The 23,255-nt window shown below is 43.5% G+C and overlaps 1 protein-coding gene across 1 annotated transcript in view; it reads right to left on the minus strand.

Moving 5' to 3' along the window:
* Nucleotides 1-22,158, minus strand: part of COL18A1 (collagen type XVIII alpha 1 chain) — a 253,843-nt gene extending 231,685 nt beyond the window's left edge. The window contains exons 1-2 of the mRNA XM_039912631.1: nt 22,066-22,158; nt 21,868-21,929 (exon numbers count right to left, since the gene is read on the minus strand). Of these exons, the coding sequence (XP_039768565.1) occupies nt 21,868-21,929; nt 22,066-22,076 (73 nt within the window). The 5' untranslated portion in view covers nt 22,077-22,158. The remainder of the gene's footprint in view (nt 1-21,867; nt 21,930-22,065) is intronic.
* Nucleotides 22,159-23,255: the final 1,097 nt, after the last annotated feature.

Here is a 23,255-nt window from a genome sequence, read left to right on the forward strand (position 1 = left end):
GAGCCCCACATGGGACAGGGATTCTATCCAAACTGATATGCTTGTATCCACACCAGCGTTTAGTACAGTACCTGGCACGTAGGAGGGGCTTAACAAATACCACAGTTATTATTAGGTTGAACACAGTCCCTGTCTCACATGGGGCTCACAGTCTTAATCCTCATTTTACAGATGCAGTGACTGATGCACAGCAAAGTTAAATGACTTGCCCAAGGTCACAAGCAGATAAGTGGTGGAGCAGGGATTAGAACCCAGGTCCTTGCTCTATCCACAGGGCCATGCTGCTCCCTACTCACCAGTTCTTACTGATAGATTCTCCTGTAGGGTCCTGTGTGTTCAGGACAGAGAAGGAATAGGTTCATTCTTTCAGTCCTATTTACTGAGTGCTTACTATGTGAAGAACATCGTACTAAGCACTTGGGAGAGTACAGTACAACAATAAACAGACACATTCCCTGCCCACAATGAATGTTAGACTGTTAGTGGTTTCTTCAATATCACATACACACTCTCATCCTTCCCAGTCATGTTTCCTTTGTGGCACTGGGGATCCAAAGACATTTTTATGGATGGGACCTACTAATGGACCAGATGACTCCAACATGATGTCAATGAAAGATCTTCCCAGAGGGTTTCTTAATAATAATGATGGTATTTATTAAGCGCTTACTATGTGCCAAGCACTGTTCTAAGTGCATACACCACCCAAGGAGAGTCGCCCCCAACACTGAAAGCCAACAACCTCGCTTCCATGTCTACTGATTCACCCAAATTTCCAACGATATTCATTTAATATGAACCAATTCCTAGCAAAACTGTGCAGTCTAATCGCCCCCCAAAAAGCTGCTTCAAGACAGAGGTTAAGGGGAAAGACTTCAGTGACCTCTAATCCAAAAGAATTCTACAACTACAGTATAAAGAAGAGAGGGGCAAAAGAAAGATCTTTTTGGCTAAAGACGCGCACACAAATCCAAGTCCCTTGACAGATGTGATTCTCTGAAGTGGGAAGGAAACAATGATCTTATACATTCTAGACTCCAGTTTTGAAGGGAAAGTTCAACTCCATAAGGAGCAGCTTGGTTGTGAAACAAAAGGATGATGAAGCTGAAAAGCCTAAAGCACCAGAACAGTCCAATGCAAGAGTTCCTGACCTTCCAAATCTCAAGGACCTGGGCTCTCACTCCCAGCTAGACTTAAATGGCTAAAAGACCTTGAGCTGTCAAAATTTTCCAAGTGTTTTTTCCTACTAGTAAAACACGGAAAAGAATATATAAGCACCTTTCCTTTACCTCTCTATAGAGGGGGTCATGAGCATTCATAAAATAAGTGAAGATGCTGAATGAAATCCATTTAGGAGTATTGCTAAGGGCAGAAGAGCCACACGTTTCCTAAACTCCTATCAAAGGCTTACATACGTAATTTTCTTTCTTTCTTAAAATAGAGTCAATGTGTAAGCAAGAGACAAGAGATGGAAAACCAGGATGATTTTAAAAATGAAAATACTCCTTAACTGCCTCCATCACATAATTTCCCCACTGTGATTTTTGAGGAGGAACCAACAAATTCTTTTTTCAGGCAGGTAAGAATGGGATAATGCAGGGGGGGACAGGTTCATTCCAGGCGATAGGGAATTGTTTTGAAGCTGGGGAGTTTCTTCTTTGAAATGGAGCCACTCTGTGGCCATAAGTGGAGAAGGGTAGAGGGATTAATTCATTGAGTGATGATTGTATGCAACAGTTGGAAGAGTGCAATAGGATTAAGAGTCTCAATTGTCTCTTTCCCTTCTCTTTTTTCTTCCCTCCTCCTCTAATTTCTTCTCTTCTAACTCCGCTCTCCTTATCGCTAGACTTCATTTTTATATGAGCCCCAAACACTAGCCCTACTCCTACTTTAACATTTCAAAAATAATGCAAAAGAATAGGGGCAATTATGGGAGTAAACTCAGTAGATCCAATACATAAAGTTTCCAACCTGGAAGAGGGAGGGAGAAGCATGGGGACTGACCAATTCTTTAATAAGTAGGTAAGGTCACAATCTGGATGCATCTCAGAAGCCCAAGCAAAAGTAAATGTATTTATATTTCAGCAAAAGTTCGGGTAGGATTCAGAAAGAATGTCTTAGCTATAAGAATGATTGGGAAAGTTTCAAAGGCAATTGATGGCATTTATTGGGTGCTTACTATGTGAACAGCACTGTACTACTTGCTTGGAAAAGTATGAGTCAGTTAGTAGAAACATTCCCCTACCCAAAAGGAGCTTGTACTCTTAAAGGGGATTGTTAAGGCAGTGGTTGGGAGGCAGTGTGGCCTAATGGAAAGACTATGGGCCTGGGAGTCAGAAGACCCGGATTCAAATCTCACTTCCACTATTTGTCTGCTGTGTGACCTTGGGCAAGTCACTTAATTTATTTGTGCCTCAGGTACCTTAAAAGTAAAATGGTGATTGAAGCCTCCTCTCTCAGATTTAGATTCTTAGCCCCATGTCGGGCAGGGACTGTATCCAGCCTGATTATCTTGGATCTACCCTAGCGTTTAGTGCAGTGCTTGGCAGGTAGTAAGTTCCCTCCCTCTTCATAACCAACAGACAATTACTCTCCCCCCATTCCAAGCCTGATCGAAGGCACATCACCTTCAAGAGGCTTTCCTTCAGCCCTCTTTTTCCTTTTCTTCCACTCCCTTCTGCCCTGCCCTGACTTGCTCCCTTTATTCATCCCCCCTCCCAGCTCCACAACACTTATGTACTATAATAATATAGTGTACTATAATACACTTATGTATTTATTTATATTAATGTCTATCTCCCCCTCTAAACTGTAAGCTCATTGCGGGCAGGGAATGTGTCTAATATTGTACTCTCCCAAGCACTCAGTACAGTGATCTGTACACAGTAAGCACTAAAGAAATATGATTGAGCAACTGACTGAATAAATACCTTTTTAAAAAACAGGATAAAACAACCAATCCTTGTGTGGGTAAGGTTAGGAGAGATGGTACTGTGCCAGATGATACTGATATCCTTTCTGGCTCCATCACATTATGAAGGTTCAAGGCATTTTTCTCCCTTTCCATCCATCTTTCCTCAAGGAGAAGGATTCATAGTATGCTGACACTTCAAAGGAATATTATCAGGACAAAAAAATAGAGGAGTTTTGCTGTAATATTTTCAAAACAAATTGGAATACACACAAAGCAATTTTGCAAATCTGACAATCCAAAAAGATTATACACTATCTTCACCCAGCAAGGATGTTGGTTGGTTATCGGAAACTCCTGTTTCTGTGTCAAGAGCTTCTGTCCAAACCCCAGCCAAAGGGGGAAGGGCCCTCCCAAGGCCAGTTTGCTACCCTGGCTAACATCAATGTCTCTCACTGGCCCTCCTCATCTCCTCCCTCACATTCCCCCTCCCGCTACCCCCAGCCATCTCCCCTCTCCTTGGCTTTTGGCCCACTAACCAATTTAAGATTAAATAGTCCAGGAAAGAAGTCCTGAGGGGCACTACTAAAAATGAAATATAAGCAGCTTTAACCAATGAGAAATGCATTTTATTGAAGGTTGCCTTCTCCAATGGCGAGTTTCATCAGGGAAGCAGAGGCGAGCTGACAGTAGGTGTGAACATGAAATGCCGTTCCCAGCTTTCCGAGTCCACGGTCAGAAGATGTCTGCGTGTTTGGGGCAGATAAGACGTGTCAGAGATTATTTAAGAAGCAACCACATCCAGCTAGAAAAAGGCTCCTCTTTCAGTTCCCTCACAGTCCTTCCGATTTATCTCAACTGCAGCTTCTTTTCTTTTATATCCTTTCAGATGGCAGGGAAAGAGGTGAGGGTATGAAGACAAGTTGCACTTTCACCCCAAACCCTTATCTTCTGCTCTGCTGCTGTAATTACTTTGCTGTCCCGATTTCTAGCTGACTGCTCTTCTGCAAGCATGGATGAAGCGAAGAGCTAACTCAGCTCAGGGCTGCCACTCCAAGAGAGAGAAGGGGCACTTTATCTCAAGGCCTCATTCACTTGGATGACTCTGACAAAGAGCTTTAGAAAGAGAAAGGTTTCAAGTATTTCACTAGACTGTAAATATAATTACAGCCCTCAACACCAACAGCGGTATTCTCATATATATGCCACAGTTGGCCTTTTCTCATCAAGAGCCAACTTTTCTAAATGGCAATGTCCAAGGAGCTAAACAAAGAGAATCAAGAGCTGGGAATCAAAAAAGCAAAAGAAACAAAAGCACCAGAATGTAAGCTGACTTGGGGCAGGGAACATGTCAATTCTGTTATATTGTACTGCTTCACGTGCTTAATACGGTGCTCTGCACACAGGAAGCGCTCAATAAATATGATTGACTGGGATGATTTGGTCTTCAGATGGGAAACACCAGGGGCAGGCAAAAAGAAAAAAATTGCAAGTGTGTGGAGCTGATAAGAACCAGGTACTTGTCACGTCTTTACAACTTAGTAATAATAGTATTATTAAGTGCTTACTGCATGCAGAGCGCTGTACTGTACAGAGAAGCAGCATGGCACAGAGGATTGAGCATGGGCCTGGGAGGTCATAGGTTCTAATTGTGTCTCCACCACTTGTCTGCTGTGTGACGCTGGACAAGTCACTTCACCTCTCTGTGCCTCAGTTACTTCATCTATAAAATGGGGCTTGGGGCAGTGAGCTCCTCAGTGGGACAGGGATTATGTCCAACTTGATTTGCTTGTACCCACCTCAGTGCTTGGTACGGTGCCTGGCACATAGTAAGCACTTAAATACTATAATTGTAATTTTTATTATTACTAAGCACTGGGAGAGTACATAGGTGGTTATTAGACAAGGTCCCTTCGGTGGGGCGTGGTCACAATTCATGAGTTTAAGTGAGGAGAATGGATTGGAGAAAGACATCAGGAACGATGAAACATTAAAACAGCTTTTCTCCCTGGCCTAGCAAGCAGAGTACATGCTGGGAGCAGGGATGCTTGGCAGCAGGAGGGACCATTCCTCGATTTCAGTACATTCATCAGAATAAGCCAGTGTTGGAGAGAGGATAACAAGAGGGAACGGTGAGTTTGGGAGATGTAAAAACACTTAGTCTTGCTATATGTGATTCCTCCTGGACACATATTTCATCTACAAAATTGAAACCATCCAGGTAATCACCCTAAAATCTCCCCTGTTCCTCCCCAATCCCCCACCCCTCCACCCCCTTTGACTCTTCCTATGTTCCCTGCAATTACTCAAAAATAAATCTCTTGCCTCCTCTCTAAATCCACCCCTCCACCTGTGCTTCTGACCCCATCCCTTCGCACCTTTTTAAAACATTCTCCCACTCCCTTAATAATAATAATAATAATTATGGTATTTGTTAAGTGCCTACTATATGCCAGGCACTGTACTAAGTGGGGTGAATACAAGCAAATTGGGTTGGACACAGTCCCAGACCCACATAGGCCTCACAGTCTTAATCCCCATTTTACAAATGAGGTGACTGAGGCTTAGAGAAATGAAGTGACTTGCTCGAGGCCACACAGCAGACAAGTGGCAGAACTGGGATTAGAACCCATGACCTTCTGAGTCCCAGGACCATGCTCTCTCTACTACACCATGCTGCTTCTTTCCTCCTTGACTGCCATCTTCAACTGTTCACTTTCTAACAGCTTCTTACCTACCGTTTTCAAATATGCCTATGTATCCCCATCGTCAAAAAAACCCTTCCTTGATCCCACAGTTCCCTCCGGTTATTGCCCCATCTCCCTCCTTAGCATTTCTGTCCAAACTTCTTGATAGAGTTGTTTACATCCGTTGTCTCCCTTTCCTATCCTCTGATTCTCTCCTAGATCCCCTCCAATCTGGCTTCCACCCCCTTCACTCCATGGAAACAACCCTCTCCAATGTAACCGGTGACCTTCTTCTTCCCAAACCTGAGGGCCTCCGCTCCATCCTAATCCTTCTAGACCTCTCAGCTGCCTTTGACACTGAAGACCACCTCCTTCCCCTTGAAACTTTATCCAACCTTGGAGATAGCAGACCAGAAAAGATACATCAAGTCTAAATTGGGCCAGTCAGAGAGGGTCGCCATCTTTACCTGGAGACAATTTAGGTCATGGCACTCCCTCCAGACAGGAAACAAAAATATCTCCTGAGCTTTAAATTATGACATGGGTTGGTCTGTCAGATTTTTCTACCTTTGGTAAATAGCTTGACTTCCTAGTCTCCCTCAAATGGATTAAATGACCTGATGTTTGTCCTGGGCTCTAAAACTCTCCTAGCGAATGAAAGGCTCTGTGTCAGAAGGTATTATAAGAATCTCACTACTTAGTTTCTAGTCAGTTGATTACCAACAGTCTAAATATATTTTTTTATAAAAGGACAGGCATGTTAGTGATGCACCCCACTCCAGCCACTAATTTTAAAATCAATCAATACATGAGTGCTTAAGTCTCATTTGTTCCTGAAATCTCATATGTAAACTAGTCTTTTAACTCAAAAAATGCCTATGCAAGCCATTAGGGAAGAATACACATTTTACAGACACAGTGCAGGACAGCCTCAAATAGTGTTATGCTGCTTAGTACAGTGTTCTGCACACAGTAAGCGTCCAATAAAACCCACTGGACTGACTAGAGTGTTTTGACATCACAGAAGACAGCAATCATGGGAGAGGTGTGGTGTCTCTCATTGAACAGAGGCTTCTGGGACGTAGAGATTCCAATTGGCAGTGACAGACCTCGCAAGTGGCACAGGTAACAGCAGTGCCAGGTGCTATCTTTATATGTGCTCAAGAGCCTTTCCTGTACTACCTAGCAGTTTGGTTAGGATCTCGCCATCAGTAGCATCTTCGAAAATGAAGATCAGATATAAGTGCCCATTCAACCGCCATTCTCTATAACAAATCAATCAGTGGTATTTAAAGCACGCTTACCATATGGGGAGCACTGTACTAAGCGCTTGGGAAAGTACAATACACGAGAGTTGGTAGACACCATCACCACTCACAAGGAAGACCTCCTATCTTTATCTCTTTCACTTGGGTGGACCGTTGACGGACCTCACAAATAATAGGCAAGGAAATGCAAACGGCATGACGAGCATGCCATCCAAAGAGATGAGGTGACGGATGCCATTTTGCAGATATAGGAGCCCCCTGAGCACCACCCACTCCATAGCTTGTTGTATTCCCCTTCCGGGGCCTTCAAACTCCAGGGCCACAGTACTCTGTAGCAGACAAGAGTCCCTGCAGCGTGAAACTTGATGTTTAAAATTCTCTGAGAAGGCATCTACTTCCATATTAGAACCAGACAGTAGACAGGCCGGGTGAAAACAACACTGCCCATTATAAATCCAGACCAACAGAAACTCTATCTCTCATTCCCCAGTTTAAGACACTTTCCTCCATGCTTTCTCTGTTTGCCTTTCATTTCAAAAAACTTTCCCCAAAGTAGAATGAAGCCCTGTCCCACAACACCCATATGCACTGGAAGAATGCCTCTGCCCTGTACAAAATGTCAGACCAACCATGTCTAAGTAAGGTGGCAGGTTTTACTCCAACATCCGTCTCCCTTGTTTGAATATTCATTCAGAATCAGGCTTTCACACAACACAGTTTCAGACTACTTTGGTAAAATGTATCCTGCAATCTCAAGTCTAAAAAGAAGAATCTTCCTTAAATTGTCCTGCCCTGTAAGTGATAGACAAGTCAACTTCCTTTGTTTTCCACTGAAGAAGAAGTGTGACCTAATGGAAAGAGCAAATGCCTGGGAGTCAGAGGACCTGGGTTCTAGTCTTAGCTCTGCTGCTTGCTTTCTGCCTGACTTTGGACAAATCACTTAACTTCTCAGTGCTTCAATTTCCTCATCTGTAAAATACTCATTCACTCTCCCTCAGACTGAAAGCTTTGCATGGGAAAATGATTATAGCCAACCTGATTAGCTTATATCTATCCCAGCGCTTAGTACAAAGTAATGCTTAACACATACCATAGCTATTACTATTTTTTCCATCCCAATCACCCCAGAGTCCACTTCCGCATGGTTACAGGGGGCCCTCTGCTTTCCATTTTAATGTTTTTGTGGTGCATCTTTCCACCCAGAGCTGCTGCAACTCAATTTTACACCTGGTTAAAGGAGAAAATGCAGAATTGCTCCTTCTTCCCTCCCCTGCCCATCATGTAGAATACTTCTTTGGACTTGTCCCCAGTACACCGTGATGGGGATGAGCTGAGCTGTCAGTGAGAATAGGCCCTATTGATGATGGAGGCTTTGGAGACATAAAGGAGTGCAGACTACCCCAGAAGCCAAAAGTATCCCCATTTCTTTTCAATGCAAACCAAATAAGATGGCTTCTACTTCTCATTTAGGGGAATGGAACTAAGCAAACGTTTTTGGTGTAGCAATTAATAGGTGTGTCCCAACTGAGTGCTAGGTCACTGCTGGGGGAGTAGGGGGGAGGAAGGGAGGGAAAGAGAGAGAGAGAGTATACACAGCGCATGTTTGTAGAATTCCAGGTGCAACTCAAATAAAGGGACCAAGACCCTCTGAGTTCCCCCTAAGTCTTGGAGTATCTTTGATGGGTGGATGATTAACTCAATCATACAACTCCCCTCTGTCCCCATCTCCCTCCTTGTAGTGGTCTTTATCTCTCCCTTGAGATCAATCAGGCCTGCCAGCTTTGTTGAGGTGGCCAAAATACTCAGTATGGTGGGCAGGCAGTTAATTCAACAACCCCACACCCTCTTGGTCCCAAGATTTTTCAGTAATACTGTTTCCCCCATCAAATACGGGAAACAAATCAGAATACAGAAGGACTTATTTTGCAGATGGCTCAGAACTGAACTCAATTCAGAGAACTACCATACCATACCTGTCAAGGCATTGCTCCCTATCTACTTCTGGTCCCTGACAAATTGTTCTATTTAACCTGGAGATCATCGTGCCGGGAGTGGAGAAATTGAGGCCCTAGTGCAAATAGTTGGGATATTTCTCATCCCTAATTCCAAGGGCATTGATTCCCACAAGAAATTCTGCAGATATCTTCAAAGCACCAACTGGAGTCTTCCCCTGTGCAACCAGAATGATGCTAGTTCACAGATAGGAGGGAGACCACCTTCTGCCTTCAGTGCATATCCCCCAATGCAGAAATACACAAGAAATTCACAGGTGATAAGATACCTCAGCAGCCACCTGCTGACACCCTCTGACTGGACAGAAGCCAGGAAAAGGATTTTGTGGTGCTGCTTTCAAGTTGATGCCATGAAAACCCTTGTCAGGGAGGGTTCCCAAGGGGTCAAAACTCCTGGCACCACCCAGGACTGCTCTTAGGTACTGTGGGAGGACAGGGTGTCTGGGAAACATGAAAATGGATTTAGGGTGCCTTCAACCCAAAGGTGCAAGCATCTCAGTTCTCCTATGCAATTCTGTTCAACAGCAAAATTGGGGCCAAATCCTCCATTTGCCTTTTAAAACCTCATTTTGGACTAGTGCTTAGTTGCATCCCCTCTCCCAACACCTCCAGAAACTCACTTTACTTAAATGGCCTTTCAAAGGCCTCAAAGTAGTAGGAATCGAGTTTATAGCCCAGAGTTCCTGGCTGCTGCTTTACACCCTGACCCCTCTAACTTTTCTTACCTGTTACAAGGTAGGTAGGAGAAGGGGAGGGAAAGATGGATGAAGATTAGACTCTTTCTTATCCAGACAAGTTTAAAATAGTCTATTCCATTAACTTGGTCCATTATCTTATCACTAATGAGAAAACAATTGTTGTTCCTGGAGTGATTAGCCCTAAATCAGAGCAGAACATATATATCCTGAGGAAAATCAGCAAATAATTGCAGGACAAAAGCCCATTTTGCACATATTGAAGTGGTTGTAACCCCAGGTATACCCTAGCTGTGCTTTTCCTCATTATAAGCCATTAATGAAAAATCTGAAATAATCAAAAAGTCCTAATTCCCCTAGTGCCCTTTGAAAAAAGTATTAATAGTGATTGGTCTTCAACCTTAAAAGGCACCAGACTCCAGAGTATTACTATCACATCCTGAAGTTTAGAATGAATTTCTCTCACAATTTAAGATGTCCTCATTATTTCATTAAACTAAAACCAGTGGTTTTAGCAGTGTCTGTGAATCTTTTGTGAACTGCCCACAGTCCATCAGGGTAGGTGTATCTAGTTACAATCTATTGCTATAATAAGCAGAGATGGGAGTATGCTAGAATCAGTCGGATTTATTGAGTGCTTACTCTGCGCCAAACACTTAAGGGCTTGGTAGTGTACAATAGAACAGAGGTGGTAGGCATGTTCCTTGCCTACAGTGAGCTTACAGTCTAGAGGGGGAAGGGAAGCAGCATTAGGCACACAGAAAATATCTGCCAGTCATCAGTTAATACTTATAATGGGAGAGATGGGTCCTGCGGGAAACTGCTCTCCACACTGATGCAAGAGCTAATCATTTTTCTCTTAGTACCACTGAACTCCTCTAAGAGTTTCCTGGCACCTACCCTGGGCCAAGGGAATGTAGGAATTCTAGCTCTCACCTGATAGGGAGATCCTTTCGATGGCTATTGGAGGGATAATAGGGGCAAAGGACCTGGCAGGGAAAGATGATTTGTCTCTGGATTGTTTCTAAAAACAAGTACATTTATCATAAAGTGTCAAAACCTCTCCTGTCAAGAGTAAGCACAATTGCTGTGGTTTGCTCAGATGACTTCAAAAGGAGAAAGGAAGTGATGGAATTGTCTAGCTGCTCCCTGTTAGCATTACCCTCCAGACTGTAAGCCTGTTGCAGGTAGGGGATGTGTCAGTTTGTTACATTATATTCTCCCAAGTGCTTTGTACAGTGGTCTGCACACAGTAAGTGCTCAATAAATATGATTCAATGTATGAATAACCAGAATTCATTTATTCTGCCCTCCTCTTAAGATGTTCCTACATAGGGCACTTAAAGCCCAAGCATCCCTCTACTACATTTGGTTGTGCAAAGTGAATTAAGCTTTACTTATTTATTGTTGTGAAAGAAATAAATACTGTTCATACAATTTACCCAGTCTTATTTCTCCAAGTTCAGTAGTAGTTTAAATCCTTCCCCTCTCCCACCCACTATTTTGGGGAGAAAAAAAAGGAGAGGAAAAAAGTCACCTTCATCTTCAAAAAGCTGGGGCATTTAAGAATTCAAGTAATTGCACGCTGATAGAAGAGCTTAAGCACCAGCTCAGGAACTGAGTTCAAGGGACCATGTTATCTCCTACAAATATCAAATGATGATGCTAACTTTGCTGGAGCTAACATACGAGTAAACTGCCAAAAATAACCTTATCTCACACTTAGAAAAAACAAATCCTGCTCCAGGATAGTTCATTTATTTTAATCCAGGATTTCAAAAGGAGGAGCAAAAGAGATCCATTGCCTCTTGGAATATCAACACTAATAAATTATTTGCAAAAGGGTAATAAGCAGCTGAAACTCTTATCTTATCATACTCTATGATCTCAAAGCTGAATTTAAAAAAAAAAATTAAATAAAGGCATACTTTACATGAGCTGGTACTAAATCATTCTTTAATGGATTGGGGCAAGAAATTGTTTTTAAAAAAAATGAACTTCATGCCAGAAAAAAAAAAGTTGTCTGCTCTGCCAAAAGAGACGCACAATTTGCCTCATACAGTTTCAGATTCACTGAAATAAGCAGTAACAAAGTATATCTTCAACAATGAGGCTTCAGTTCCATTAATCCATCTGTCTGTCTGTCTCTAAGTAATCCTCTTTCTAAATGAACTTCCTTCACTCTAGCAAGCAGCAAAACAAGTCATGAAGGGACTCTTCTTTCTGCTGTGAACTTAGTCATTTTATTCTGGGGATCCTTATGGTCCATAGCATCCAGTTCCTCCTAGACTCTTCAGATATGAATAATAACCAGCCTTTCCATAGTCCTTCAGGAAGCCAGACCCCATTCAATCAATGGTATTTACAGTGCATTTCTGTTTCAATTTGAAAATCTTGTCCCTCTTGCCACCCACAGCTAACGTCATCCCCAGTCAATCTATCCATACTATTTACCGAGCACTTACTCTGTGCAAAGGACTGTACTAAATGCTTGGGTGATACAAGAGTGTTAGTACCAAGGGGCTTTGCCCTCAAGGAATTCATAATGCAGTGGAAGAGACTGACACAAAATAGAAGGAAGCAATAGGATAGAGAGAGATACACATAAGAGGTAGGAAGGTGAATGAGCAGAGTACTTAAATGATGGAATCAATCATATTGATTGATTTGTTGTGTACAGAGCACTCTACTAAGTGCTTGGGAGAGTACAGAATAGAGTTGGTAGACACATTCCTTGTCCACACCAATGTACAGTCTACAGGGGTAGACAGATGTTCATAAGTGAGGAAGTGCTAACGTAGTAATTGCGGGTATACAGGGTGGAAAGGTGAAAGATTATTCAGAGAGGGCTTCCTGGAGGAGATGTGATGCCAGAAGGGCCATGAAGAAGGGGAGAGCAGTGGTCTGTCAGAAATGAGTGGGAGTTCCAAGCAGAATAGAGGATGAAAGCAAGGGGTTAGAAGCAAGAGGGATGAGAATGGGGCATGGTAGGTAAGATGGCTTGAGAGGAATAACACATGAGAGCTAAGGAGTATTAGGAGAAGGAGCGAGGAGTAAGGATAGTAGTGAGGAGAGAGCTGATTGAGTGCCTTAAAGCCAATGGTCCAGAGTATCTGCTTGATGCAGAGAGGAATGGGTGACCATTGGCAGCTTCTGAGGAATGAGTAGACATGTGCATGACTTAGAAAAATAATCCGGACAGCAAAATGAAGTATGAACTAGAAAGGGGAGTGTCTGTAGGCAAAGAGGCCTTTGGAGAGGCTGATTCAGTAAAGTCGAGATATGATTAGTTTTTTGCAGCCAGTAAAGTGGTGGTTTAGTTGGGGAAGGGGGAAGGGAAGGGATTTGGAGATATTGTGGACAAAAAATCCTGGCTCTGCCACTTCTCTGCTGTGTGATCTTGGGCAAGTCACTTAACTTCTCTTTGCCTCAGTGCCCTTATCTGAAAATAGGGATTAAAGCTGCAGGACATGGACTATGTCCAACCTGATTATCTTATATCTGCACCAGTGCTTAGTACAGCTCCTGGCACATAGTCAGTGCTTAACAAATATACCAAAAAAAAAGTGTGTTGGGAAAGTTAAGTGGAGAAGGTGGTACAGGAGATCAGATGAAGTGCTCAAGCACCCAGGTAGCCGTAACCAGGAACACAAACAAGATCCCCATCTGGCACTACAGGTAGGCAACTTCTTGAGCTCAAATTCTATGGGTCTCCTTCTACCAAATGATTAGTCCAGTAACATGAAATTCTCCACTACATTTAGAATTGGGGAAATTTAGGCACAGAGGAGGATCACTGCCCTCAGTGCAGCTTATTTTCTATGATGTTATTTGAGGTTCGGAGGTCAGGCTTCACCTCTATGTGCTTTAAAGCGACAACAGCCTGGAAAGAGGATGTGTCGGGACATGTCTAGAGCTAGAGGAGCTTGAGGAGAAACCAGCAATCTAGAGGGTTGGCGGTGTTGAGTTTTTCACTTCTGAAGTTTCTGATTTTCATTTGGCTCAAGCACAAGGACCAAAATTGGCTACCTGACAGAGGTTCAGAGGCGTTTAGGAAGGTAAATCAGTGATGCCAACCCAGCTTCTGATGGGACTAGAAATGAGACAATTCTAAAGACACTTGATTTTGAAGCAGGTGTTTAGATTCCCAGAGACCACGCCACACCTGCCTGGACGCCTGCCCAGGGAAGTGAGAGGTGGCATGGTGTTAGAGATTGAAGTGCTTTCTCACAGAGACACAATTTTGGGCCTGGTCTGGCCCCAGCCAAGACCAACAACAAACTTTCCCAGCCCTATGCATAACACCCCCATTCTCAAACCTGCACCCCAGATATTCTCCTTAATTTTGCACTCTCAAACAGTGGCTAAAACCTGCGAATTCTTCCACCAAAATGTTTCCCAGATCCACCTATTTCTGACCACCCAAATCGCCGCCACCCTCGTTCAAGCACTCTTCAAATCACAATTAGTCTATCAATAGTGTTTACTGAGTGTCTTCTGTGGGCAGAGCACCGTACTGAGAGCAAGCATTAGTAGACATGACTGATCACTGCCCTACAATGTGGCAAGACAGACAGTCATTAAATTAATTTACCGATAAGAGGAAAGAGGGGATAAGTGTAAGAGATAGTGTTTAAGTAACAATGCATGCAAGATGAATACATTTATCGGATTTTAATGTATCTACCCTAACCCTTAGCACAGTGCTTGGCCCATAATAAGTACTTAACAAAAAACCCAATTATTATTTTTGTTTCAGAGTCAGAAAATCATGGGTTCTAATCCCCTCTCCACCACTTGTTTGCTGTGTGACCTTCAGCAAGTCACTTCAATTCTCAGTGCCTCAGTTACCTTATCTCTAAAATGGGGATTGAGACTGTGATCCCCATATGGGACAGGGACAGTGTTCAACCTTATTTGCTTGTATCCACCCCAGAGCACAATGTAAGAGCTTAATACCATAATAATGATCATTATTATTATGTGGCATTTAGAGGAAAAGGCCTCCTGGAGAAGATGTAATTTTATGAAGGACTGTGAAAAATGGGAGAACTGCAGCCTATCAGCTTTGAAGGGGGAGAGTATTCCAAGCAGGGAGAAGGGCATAAACAAGAGGCTGGTAGTGGTAAAGACAGTTATTAGCCTCCTTGCTAGAATCCCATGCTTTTGTTTCTACACTTCTTAATCCCCAAACCCCAATGGCTGCTTATCTCCCTCTGCATCCAAAATCACCCCTTTTTCTTCCCCCAGTGCTCTCCATTTTTTCAAATCACTTCTCTGATATATAAAGAGAATTGCTCCCACAATTCCCTAACTCTTGTTCTTTACTGCCCCAAACTCACTTCCTAACAGTACTCCACTCTCACCACCCACCTTTGCTAACTCTTCACCTCCAGGCTGAAATTCCTTACCTATTCCAAAACCTGCCTGCCAAGGCCATTCAATAAATGCCATTGCTATTATTACCACCGCCACCATCTTCTCATTCCTCTCCCCGCTCAGAGATGATCATTTGAACCTGAGGTTAAGTTCACACCCTCTCTCCACCACATTCATTCCAGAGGATGAGGGCATCAGCATCCAAATATATAAATGAGCACTTGAATCATTTGTTTTAAACTATTAACTCTTCAACACATTTATTCAACAATAAATACAACATCAGTCGTATTTATTGAGTACTTACTGTGTGCAGAGCAATGTACTAAACTCTTGGGAGACACTGAAGCTTACAGTCTACAGTTTAAACTACAAATAATCTACTTGGTATTTCCTGTTGCCATTTGTATTCGGAAGATGGCATTACTGACATTACTGCCACTGAGGCTAAAAGAGACGGATTTGGGGCCAAAATCCTTCCCACACCAATTACTCCAGATGCGTATGCATGCATGTGTGAAGAAAATCCCACATTCCCACGAGACCAGGAGGAGAATATGAGGACGATGATCTTACAGACTTCCTTCTTTCCCACAGCTCCAGATATGGGCACTCACTGGTTGCCCCTTTGCCAACTCCTTCCCACACAATATCCCAGACTTGGGGCAAACCGACTCAAGATGGACAAACGACTACTCCAATGGACCAAAATTTTTATCAGTACAATTTGTGAGACAGCATTACACAAGGTAAACTACAGGGAAATCCACACGAGAGATCTCTGATTTAGGTAAAACAAAAAAATGGAAAATGACAAGTGAGAAACATGGCAGATTGAATTCTCCACAAGGCTAAAACTGACATTAGAATCAACGAATGTCTGCACTTTCAATCTAGTGTTCTTATACTTCTTCCAGGTTTGCCCACACACAATCTTAAAAAAAACAAAACACCATACACTCTGGAAAACAAATTTCAGTAAAATTTACAACCATTTTAACCAGTCCAGAACAATTTCTGAACCTTGAATTGTCAATATCAAGTTGACACCCACTGAATTGTTTCACTTTATAACTTGGTCCTCCATTAGGACATTACTAAAACTGGTTTACTTCTGATAACCTAACAATTCCTAAGTTAAGGCCGTTTCCCACACCTAGTCTCCACATAAATTATCAAATGATATACAGGATGTGCATCTCTCTCATGACTGGAATAAATGAGAAGACCATAGTCAGTCAATTGAATTCAGCACTTACTGGGTGCAGAGCACTGTACTCAGCACTTGCGAGAGAGTACAGTTTAACAATATAACAGACTTTCCCTGCCCTCAACGAGCTTATACTCTAGAAGGGGAGACAGACATCAATATGAATAAATTACAGATACATACATAAATGTTGTGGGGCTGGGAGGGGGGATGAATAGAGGGAGCAAGTTAAGGTGATGCAGAAGCGAGTTACAGAAAAAGGGAAAGAGAGCTTAGTTAGGGGAGTCCTCTAAGAGGAGATGTGCCTTCAATAAGGCTTTGAAAGGCGGGGAGAGTAATTGTCAGATGTAAGGAAGGAGAGTGTTGCAGGCCAGAGGCAAGAGGGTGTCAGTGAGATAGATGAGATCAAGGTACAGTGAGAAGGTGAGCATTAAAGGAGCAAAGTATGCAGGTTGGGTTGTAGTAGGAGAGTAGAGAGGTGAAGTAGGAGGGAGCAAGGTGCTTGGGGGCTTCAAAGCCCATGGTAAGGAGTTTCTGTTTGATGTCATGGGAGATCAAGCTGTCAAAGAATCAACCTGGTCAATTAATAGTAATATCTCTTGGAGGATGCTGAAGCAGTGTTTTAGCAAAAATGTCCAAGGAAGGAAGGAGATCATAGCCCCTCAAGAACTCCTGCCTGTATCTGAGCACTGAGCATTTATATAACTCAGACAATTCAGGTCAAAGGGCATTTTCAAGTCTCATATCTAAATTGCTTATACATATCCACCTTCACTTTAGGTGAGAAGTAAAATTCTTCCAGTGTATATCAAACTTTAAGCAGCTACATACACTCGAAGAGTTCTTCATCAGTTGTTAGAAATTGATTTTTCCATAATCTCTTACAGGTAACTACTGTATCCTTCTAATTTCACAAAGGTGTTCCCAAGACTTGTGAATTAAAAGCCAACCACTGAAATGGCTCCCCCTTAAACTCTGTCAGGCCTTTGAGTCATTCTCCTTAGGGATGACTATCAAAATATATCCATCCTTTTAAGTCAGTTCTGTTTTAGGAAATGTGTTTGCTAAGCCATCACCACCCCTACTGAAGGCCAATAAGTAGACTGAAATAACTTGTTGCTCCTCTAGAATTACAATATTCCTCCAAATGAAGGGAGAGAATTTGAAGTTCTGCAAGTTTCACATTTAAATCCAAGTTTAGAAACTATACCTCCCCAACAGGATCATAAAAGTTTTTTGGTTTTTTTTTTAAACACAGGCACCTTGAATCATTTTCCTGTATTTTCTTGGGTGGCCCCTGCTCCTATAATAGAGTTCAAACTCACTGATAACGAATACAGTCTACACTGGAATCACTAGAAACTATCCTGCTCTTTTTCATTCTTTTTAGTGAGATACATAGGATTGAGAGGATTTTTCAGGTGCCTTTCAACTACACACTTTCCCCTTTCCCCAACTCTCTAGAGTCTTCTCATTTCCTTACGCAGTGCAAGAAGTCCTTACTCTATCCTTTATAAAAAAATAAATAAATAAAATTAAAAATACAGGTGAAAGACCTTCCCTGACTCCAGCTCTACCTGATGTAAGGGAGTGGGTGTAGATATTGGCTTCTGATTAAAAGGGCACACAAATGTGCTAAAAGAATCTATCTCAGCTGTGTCAATTTCTAATAAAGGAAATAGCCTGTCCAGGTGCATCGTCAGGCTAGTGAAGAAAAGCCAGTCAATTAACTGTATTTATTGAGTACCTACTCTCTGCAAGAGCACTGTATTGAGCTTCTGGGAGAATACAGTACAACAGGGTTGGTTGACACTAGATCCTTGACCTTCCTCACTCATTCCTGGTCTATTTTGATATATTGACTTGTTAATTGGTTCCTCCCCACTCTTACATGAAATTCCTTTGGAGCACTATTACAGTCGTACCTAGGGACTAGTTAATCTGGCAAAGCAAAGACATGAATACAGGTCATGGGGGATTTATAGGTCTTCAAACCAATTCAATATAGGTCTATTCAGTACCCACATAACTTGAGATTCATGGAGACACACAACACTGAATTTGATGGTAATCTTTCTCATCCCAATCATCAGAGCTGTTTTTACAACTCAAGAAACTGATGTCCTGAAAAGAGATTAGTAGTCTTTTTTTCTCATAACTTTCCCTTTCACCCTGTTTCTTCCTGTTCCTCCCTTTCAACATCCAAATCAGTTACAGGTGGGTTAAATTTCTGCCCCACTGAGTAATTAATTTTTGGCTTGTAGCTGTCTGTTTTCATCCTAGGCATTGTAATTGTTAAAGTTATTTTTGAGAATCCCAATATCTAATCCTTTAAAAATACAAGAAGGAGTAAGGCACATGGGTCAGTATTAGAATTTAAGGCATTTTCACATGCACAGAGCAAGAATTTGATTGAGCAAAGTCAAGAAGTTCAAGATTCTAGAGATATTTAAAATGTTAATCTGATGTTCCATTAAAAATGAAAGCAACCCATCAAATAACTGTGGCATCTGTTAAGTACTTATGTTCTGAGCATGTACTGAGTGGTGGGAAAAATACAAGATAACCAGGTCCCACAAGGGACTCACAGTCTAAATAGGAGAGAGAAGAGCCCCAATTTGTGGATTTGGTAACTGAGGCACAGAGAAATTAAATGACTTGCCCAAGTTCTCACAGCTGGTAAGTGGCAAAGCCAGAATTAGAATTCAGATCCTCTGAATCCCAGGTCTGTGCTCTTTCAAACAGGTCATGCTGGGTCATGTAAGTATTTAAGAAAATCTAGCTAGAATCCCCTCACATAGCGACACCCATGATGTACTGCAACCCTTTTCAGCCGCTAATTATGGATGGTATAATAGCCATCTACAAGATATAAATAGTGATCAACCTCTGGGACAAAATTTTTTTATCCATGACAGAAAAAAAAAGAGGGAGGGAGGAGGAAGGATGGGGGGGAAGAGAAGGGGAGAAGAGGAAAAAAGAGGGGGAGAAGGGGAGAGGTAGATAAGGAGATGGGAAAGAAGGGGAATGGGGCTTCAAGTAAAATTTGTTTTCTACACAGTTTATGATGAAATATATATCGAAGTATCTACAAACCAGTCATCCTCTGCTCCATAGTTAATAGCTCCCCATTACCTGAGGAAACTCAGAAAGGCTCATTCAGTGGAACGATTTTTTCCAAGTGTAGCAAAAGACTTGACATTCTCTTTCTCTCCTCCCCCAACCCCCCCAAACTCTCTCAGTATACATTTCAATTACTAGCACTCTGGTTAGCTTTTAGCACTCAGCTTTAGAAAGGAGCAAAGCTTGAAAGAACAGAAGATGGCATCTTTTACTTCTTTTTCCAGAACAATTTTGGTTCATATTTAAGTAGCAGTGAGCATGATAAATACATCTTAGCTAATTGTTGTTTTGTTCTCCACACTGGATATCATCAACCCAGGATGAAAGGTGAACTTTTGAAAAGCAGGCTATTATTATCAAAGCAAATTATCTATTGCTAAATTCGCGTCAGACAAGGAAATTATGTTTAAAGACAAACAAACCTGTTTTCAGAACAAACATTTCTCTTACAACAGATCTCTTGATTAGTTTACAATGCATTATTTTGGTCTCAACTCTTCATGTAAATAGGTGGATCTATCTGTGAAAGACATAAGTACTTGGGAAACTAAGGCAAAATATTTCTTGTAAGCAAATCAGTCTATAGTGGTTTGTTGAAAAGGGTCATTATGTCTTTCAACTATGTGACCAAACCTCTTCACCTTTCCTTTCTCCAAATTGGTCTTCTAGTTTCCCTGTTTTAGAAATGCATCGATTGATTTAATGTCAATGGACTCGACTGTGCTGAATTTAATGCATAGAGAGAAGACACGTATTTTGTTTCTTCACTAAATAGTAAGTAAATGGGTATATCCACCTGTGTTGGAGCACAATAACTGAACGCTTGCATTTGCCATCCCCAGAGGTTGAACCCAAATTCTTTCTTTGTCCTGACTTATTACACCAGAGAAAGAAAATGATCTACAGCTGACCTTTTGTAAACCTCCCTCCCCTTGTCTTAACAAGTTAACTTCAGAGCAAGCAAACTGACATTTTAGCCTTTAAGGAGAAGAATCCTGAGGCGGCTATTAAACAATGTAAAAAAAAAAAAAGAGGGCATAAGTCACCCACTCAATCCCACACATAAAAATGCCCTCTTCTGTTGAAAATACAATGTTCCCATCTTTTGAAAGAGCAATTCCAACAAGGCACAACTTTTCACAGAGTGGGGTAATACTGTACATTAGGAATACTACAGGAGGTCTGTGAACTATTGTAGAAGGCTGGCAGCTCTACCGTATGTTCGGATGCCCGGAACCATAAAGAGAACCCTATAAATATGACACTTATAGTGTCAGAGAATGCCCGCTGTCTTTTCGACAAGTTCTGACATACCACTACTAAAAAAAAAAGCACCACCACCCACTTAAACCTTATTCCCCGAGTCCTTTAAAAATCCGTAGAGGATAATGATTCAACAGGTTGAAAAGAAAAAAAAATCAGTGATGACATCTGATCAGACTCTTCCCCCCGCTGGAGCTGGCAACGATGACCGCTTCCAGAGCAACTGTAAAAGTCAAGAACTGAACAACGTTTTGCAGCCAGTGTGTATTATGCACCGATAAGCCATCATTAAGTGATCAAACAGAAGATTACTGTACTGGCAAGCCTAAGAAAACTGTGAATGATAGTACAGCACAACAATCCGTGCTGGGAACACCCAGACGACTATGTCAGTGGGCAACCTGAAGGCCAGTTGATCACTGCAGGACACTAGATATTACCGACGGTATTTGTTAAGCGCTAACGATGTGCCAAGCACTGTTCTCAACGCTGATCCACAGCAGTATTCGGTGGCAAGACAATTATTAGCGGCACCGGCGATTAAGGTGTTAGACACAAAGGTCATTTCTCACGACGGACGCTTGAAAAAATATTTGCAACCCACTTAGGCCTTTGTGGGGGGGGGGGGGAGCGGAGACCCCCCAAACCTAATCCATTTCAAAAGCAGGTTGGACCTCCCCCCCACATCGGCTCTCCTCGGGTCCAATCTGGGGTTTTGTGGGCGAGCAGGGGAGTCTCCCAGAAAGTGAACCCATCCGGCGCCTCGCACCCCTCAGCGCTCAGTACAGTGCTCTGCACACGGTAAGCGCTCAACGAATACGACGGAATGAACCACCTGAAAGGGGCCTGCCGGGGCAGGGGCATTCGATGGTATTTATCGAGCGCTTACCGTGTGCAGAGCACTGTGCTAAGCGCTTGGGAAAGGACCATGCAGCAAGAAAGAGAGACGATCCCAGAAAGAACTCAGTTTGGGAGAGGGGCAGACATCGGTACAAGTCCACAGACATTTATATCAATAAATATTCACCCTCGGGGGGGGGGCTCCAGCTCCATCGGATTGGGGAGGGGGCATCTCTGAAGCCCCAGGGGAATTCCCTAGGGGCAATAATTATAATGGTACGTGTTAAGCGCTACGTAAGCGACCCACCAAGGGGGTCGTTTCTGGGGCTGGGGGGGGGGGTGGTTAAGGGGGAGGGTCACCTCGGCAGCCGCAGCCCCCCACCCGGGTTGGAGAAAGTCACGCAATCCGTCTGCAAAGTTGGGCAGAGTCGGAAAAGCCGGCATCCCTCCCCAGCGGGTCTGGGCAGGGAAGGACTTACCTGGGTCCTGAGCAGCGGAGAGGGGCAGGAAGGCCAGGAGCCCGGCCAGGAGCAGGGGCCACCTGCCAGGGGGGCAACAGGTTGGTTGGTGGGTGGGTAAGGCCGGGGGCCCGTTCTCCCCCTCCCCCCGTGCCCTGCCCGCCCCCCGTGCCCCCTGGGGAGGGGGGGGGGAGCCAGCCCCCCGCTGGGTCCGCTCACCTGGCAGGCATGGCTCCGGCTGCGGCCACCGGGGAGCCGGCCGGAGGGAAGGGAGAAGAAGGGAAGGGAAGAGAAGGGAAAGGAAGGGGCTCCCAACGCCTGGATATACTGCTGCTCCTCCTCCTGCTCCTCCTCCGGCGGCTGCTGCTCTTGCTGCTGGTGCAGCGGCAGGGGGGCAGGGGGGCAGGGGGGCAGGGGGGCAGGGGGCGGGCCGGCCGGCCGGCGGGAGGGCAGGAGACGCTCCTCCTCCTGCTTCTTTTGCTCCTGCTCCTTTTCCTCCTTTCTCTGCTCTTTTTTTCTCCTCCTGTGCCTTCTTTTCCTCCCCCTGCTGCTTCTCCGGCTTTCCCTCCTCCTGCTTCTTTTTCTCCTGCTCCTTTTCCTCCTTTCTCTGCTTTTTTTCTCCTCCTGCTCCTTCTTTTTCTCCCCTCCTGCTCCTTCTTTTTCTCCCCCTGCTGCTTCTCCTGCTTCTTTTCCTCCTCCCGCTTCACCCTTTCCAGCTCCTTCTCCTGCTTCTTTTTCTCTTCCTGCTCCTTTTTCTCCTCCTCTGCTTCTCCTGCTTCTTTTCCTCCTCCTGCTTCTTTTTCTCCTCCTTCTCCCTTTCCTGGTCCTTCTTTTTCTCCTGCTTCTTTTCTCTTCCTTTTTCTCCTCCTGCTCCTTCTCCCTTTCCTACTCCTCCTGCTTCTTTTTCTCTTCCTGCTTCTTTTTCTCCTCCTTCTGCTTCTCCTGCTTCTTTTTCTCCTGCTCCTTCTCTTTCTCCTGCTTCTCTTTCTCCTCTTGCTTCTTTTTCTATTTCTTTTTCTCTTGCTTCTTTTTCTATTTCTTTTTCTCTTGCTTCTTTTTCTCCTCTTGCTTCTTCTCCTGCTTTCTTTTCTTTTTCTCCTTCTCCTGCTTTTCTTCCTTCTGCTTCTTCTTTTTCTCCTCCTACTTTTTCTCCTGCTTCTTTTTCTCCTCCCGCTCCTTCTCCCCTGCCTTTGCGTGGAGCTGCACTGTGAGATCTCATGGCCGCCTCTGTCTCTGCCATCTCTGGCTGGTTCTCTGTGTCTCTGTGTCCGGCCGGGCCCGCAGGGTGTGCTGCACTGTGCTCTGCACTGCGTTGAGCTGCAGTGCTGTGCACTCTGGAGGAAGGGTTGCGCCCTCAGCGCCCCGAGTCCTAGCATTCCTGCCAAAAAAAACCTACCTATCCAGGCTCC

This window comes from Ornithorhynchus anatinus, chromosome 7 (assembly GCF_004115215.2).
Source record: "Ornithorhynchus anatinus isolate Pmale09 chromosome 7, mOrnAna1.pri.v4, whole genome shotgun sequence".
NCBI lineage: Eukaryota > Metazoa > Chordata > Mammalia > Monotremata > Ornithorhynchidae > Ornithorhynchus > Ornithorhynchus anatinus.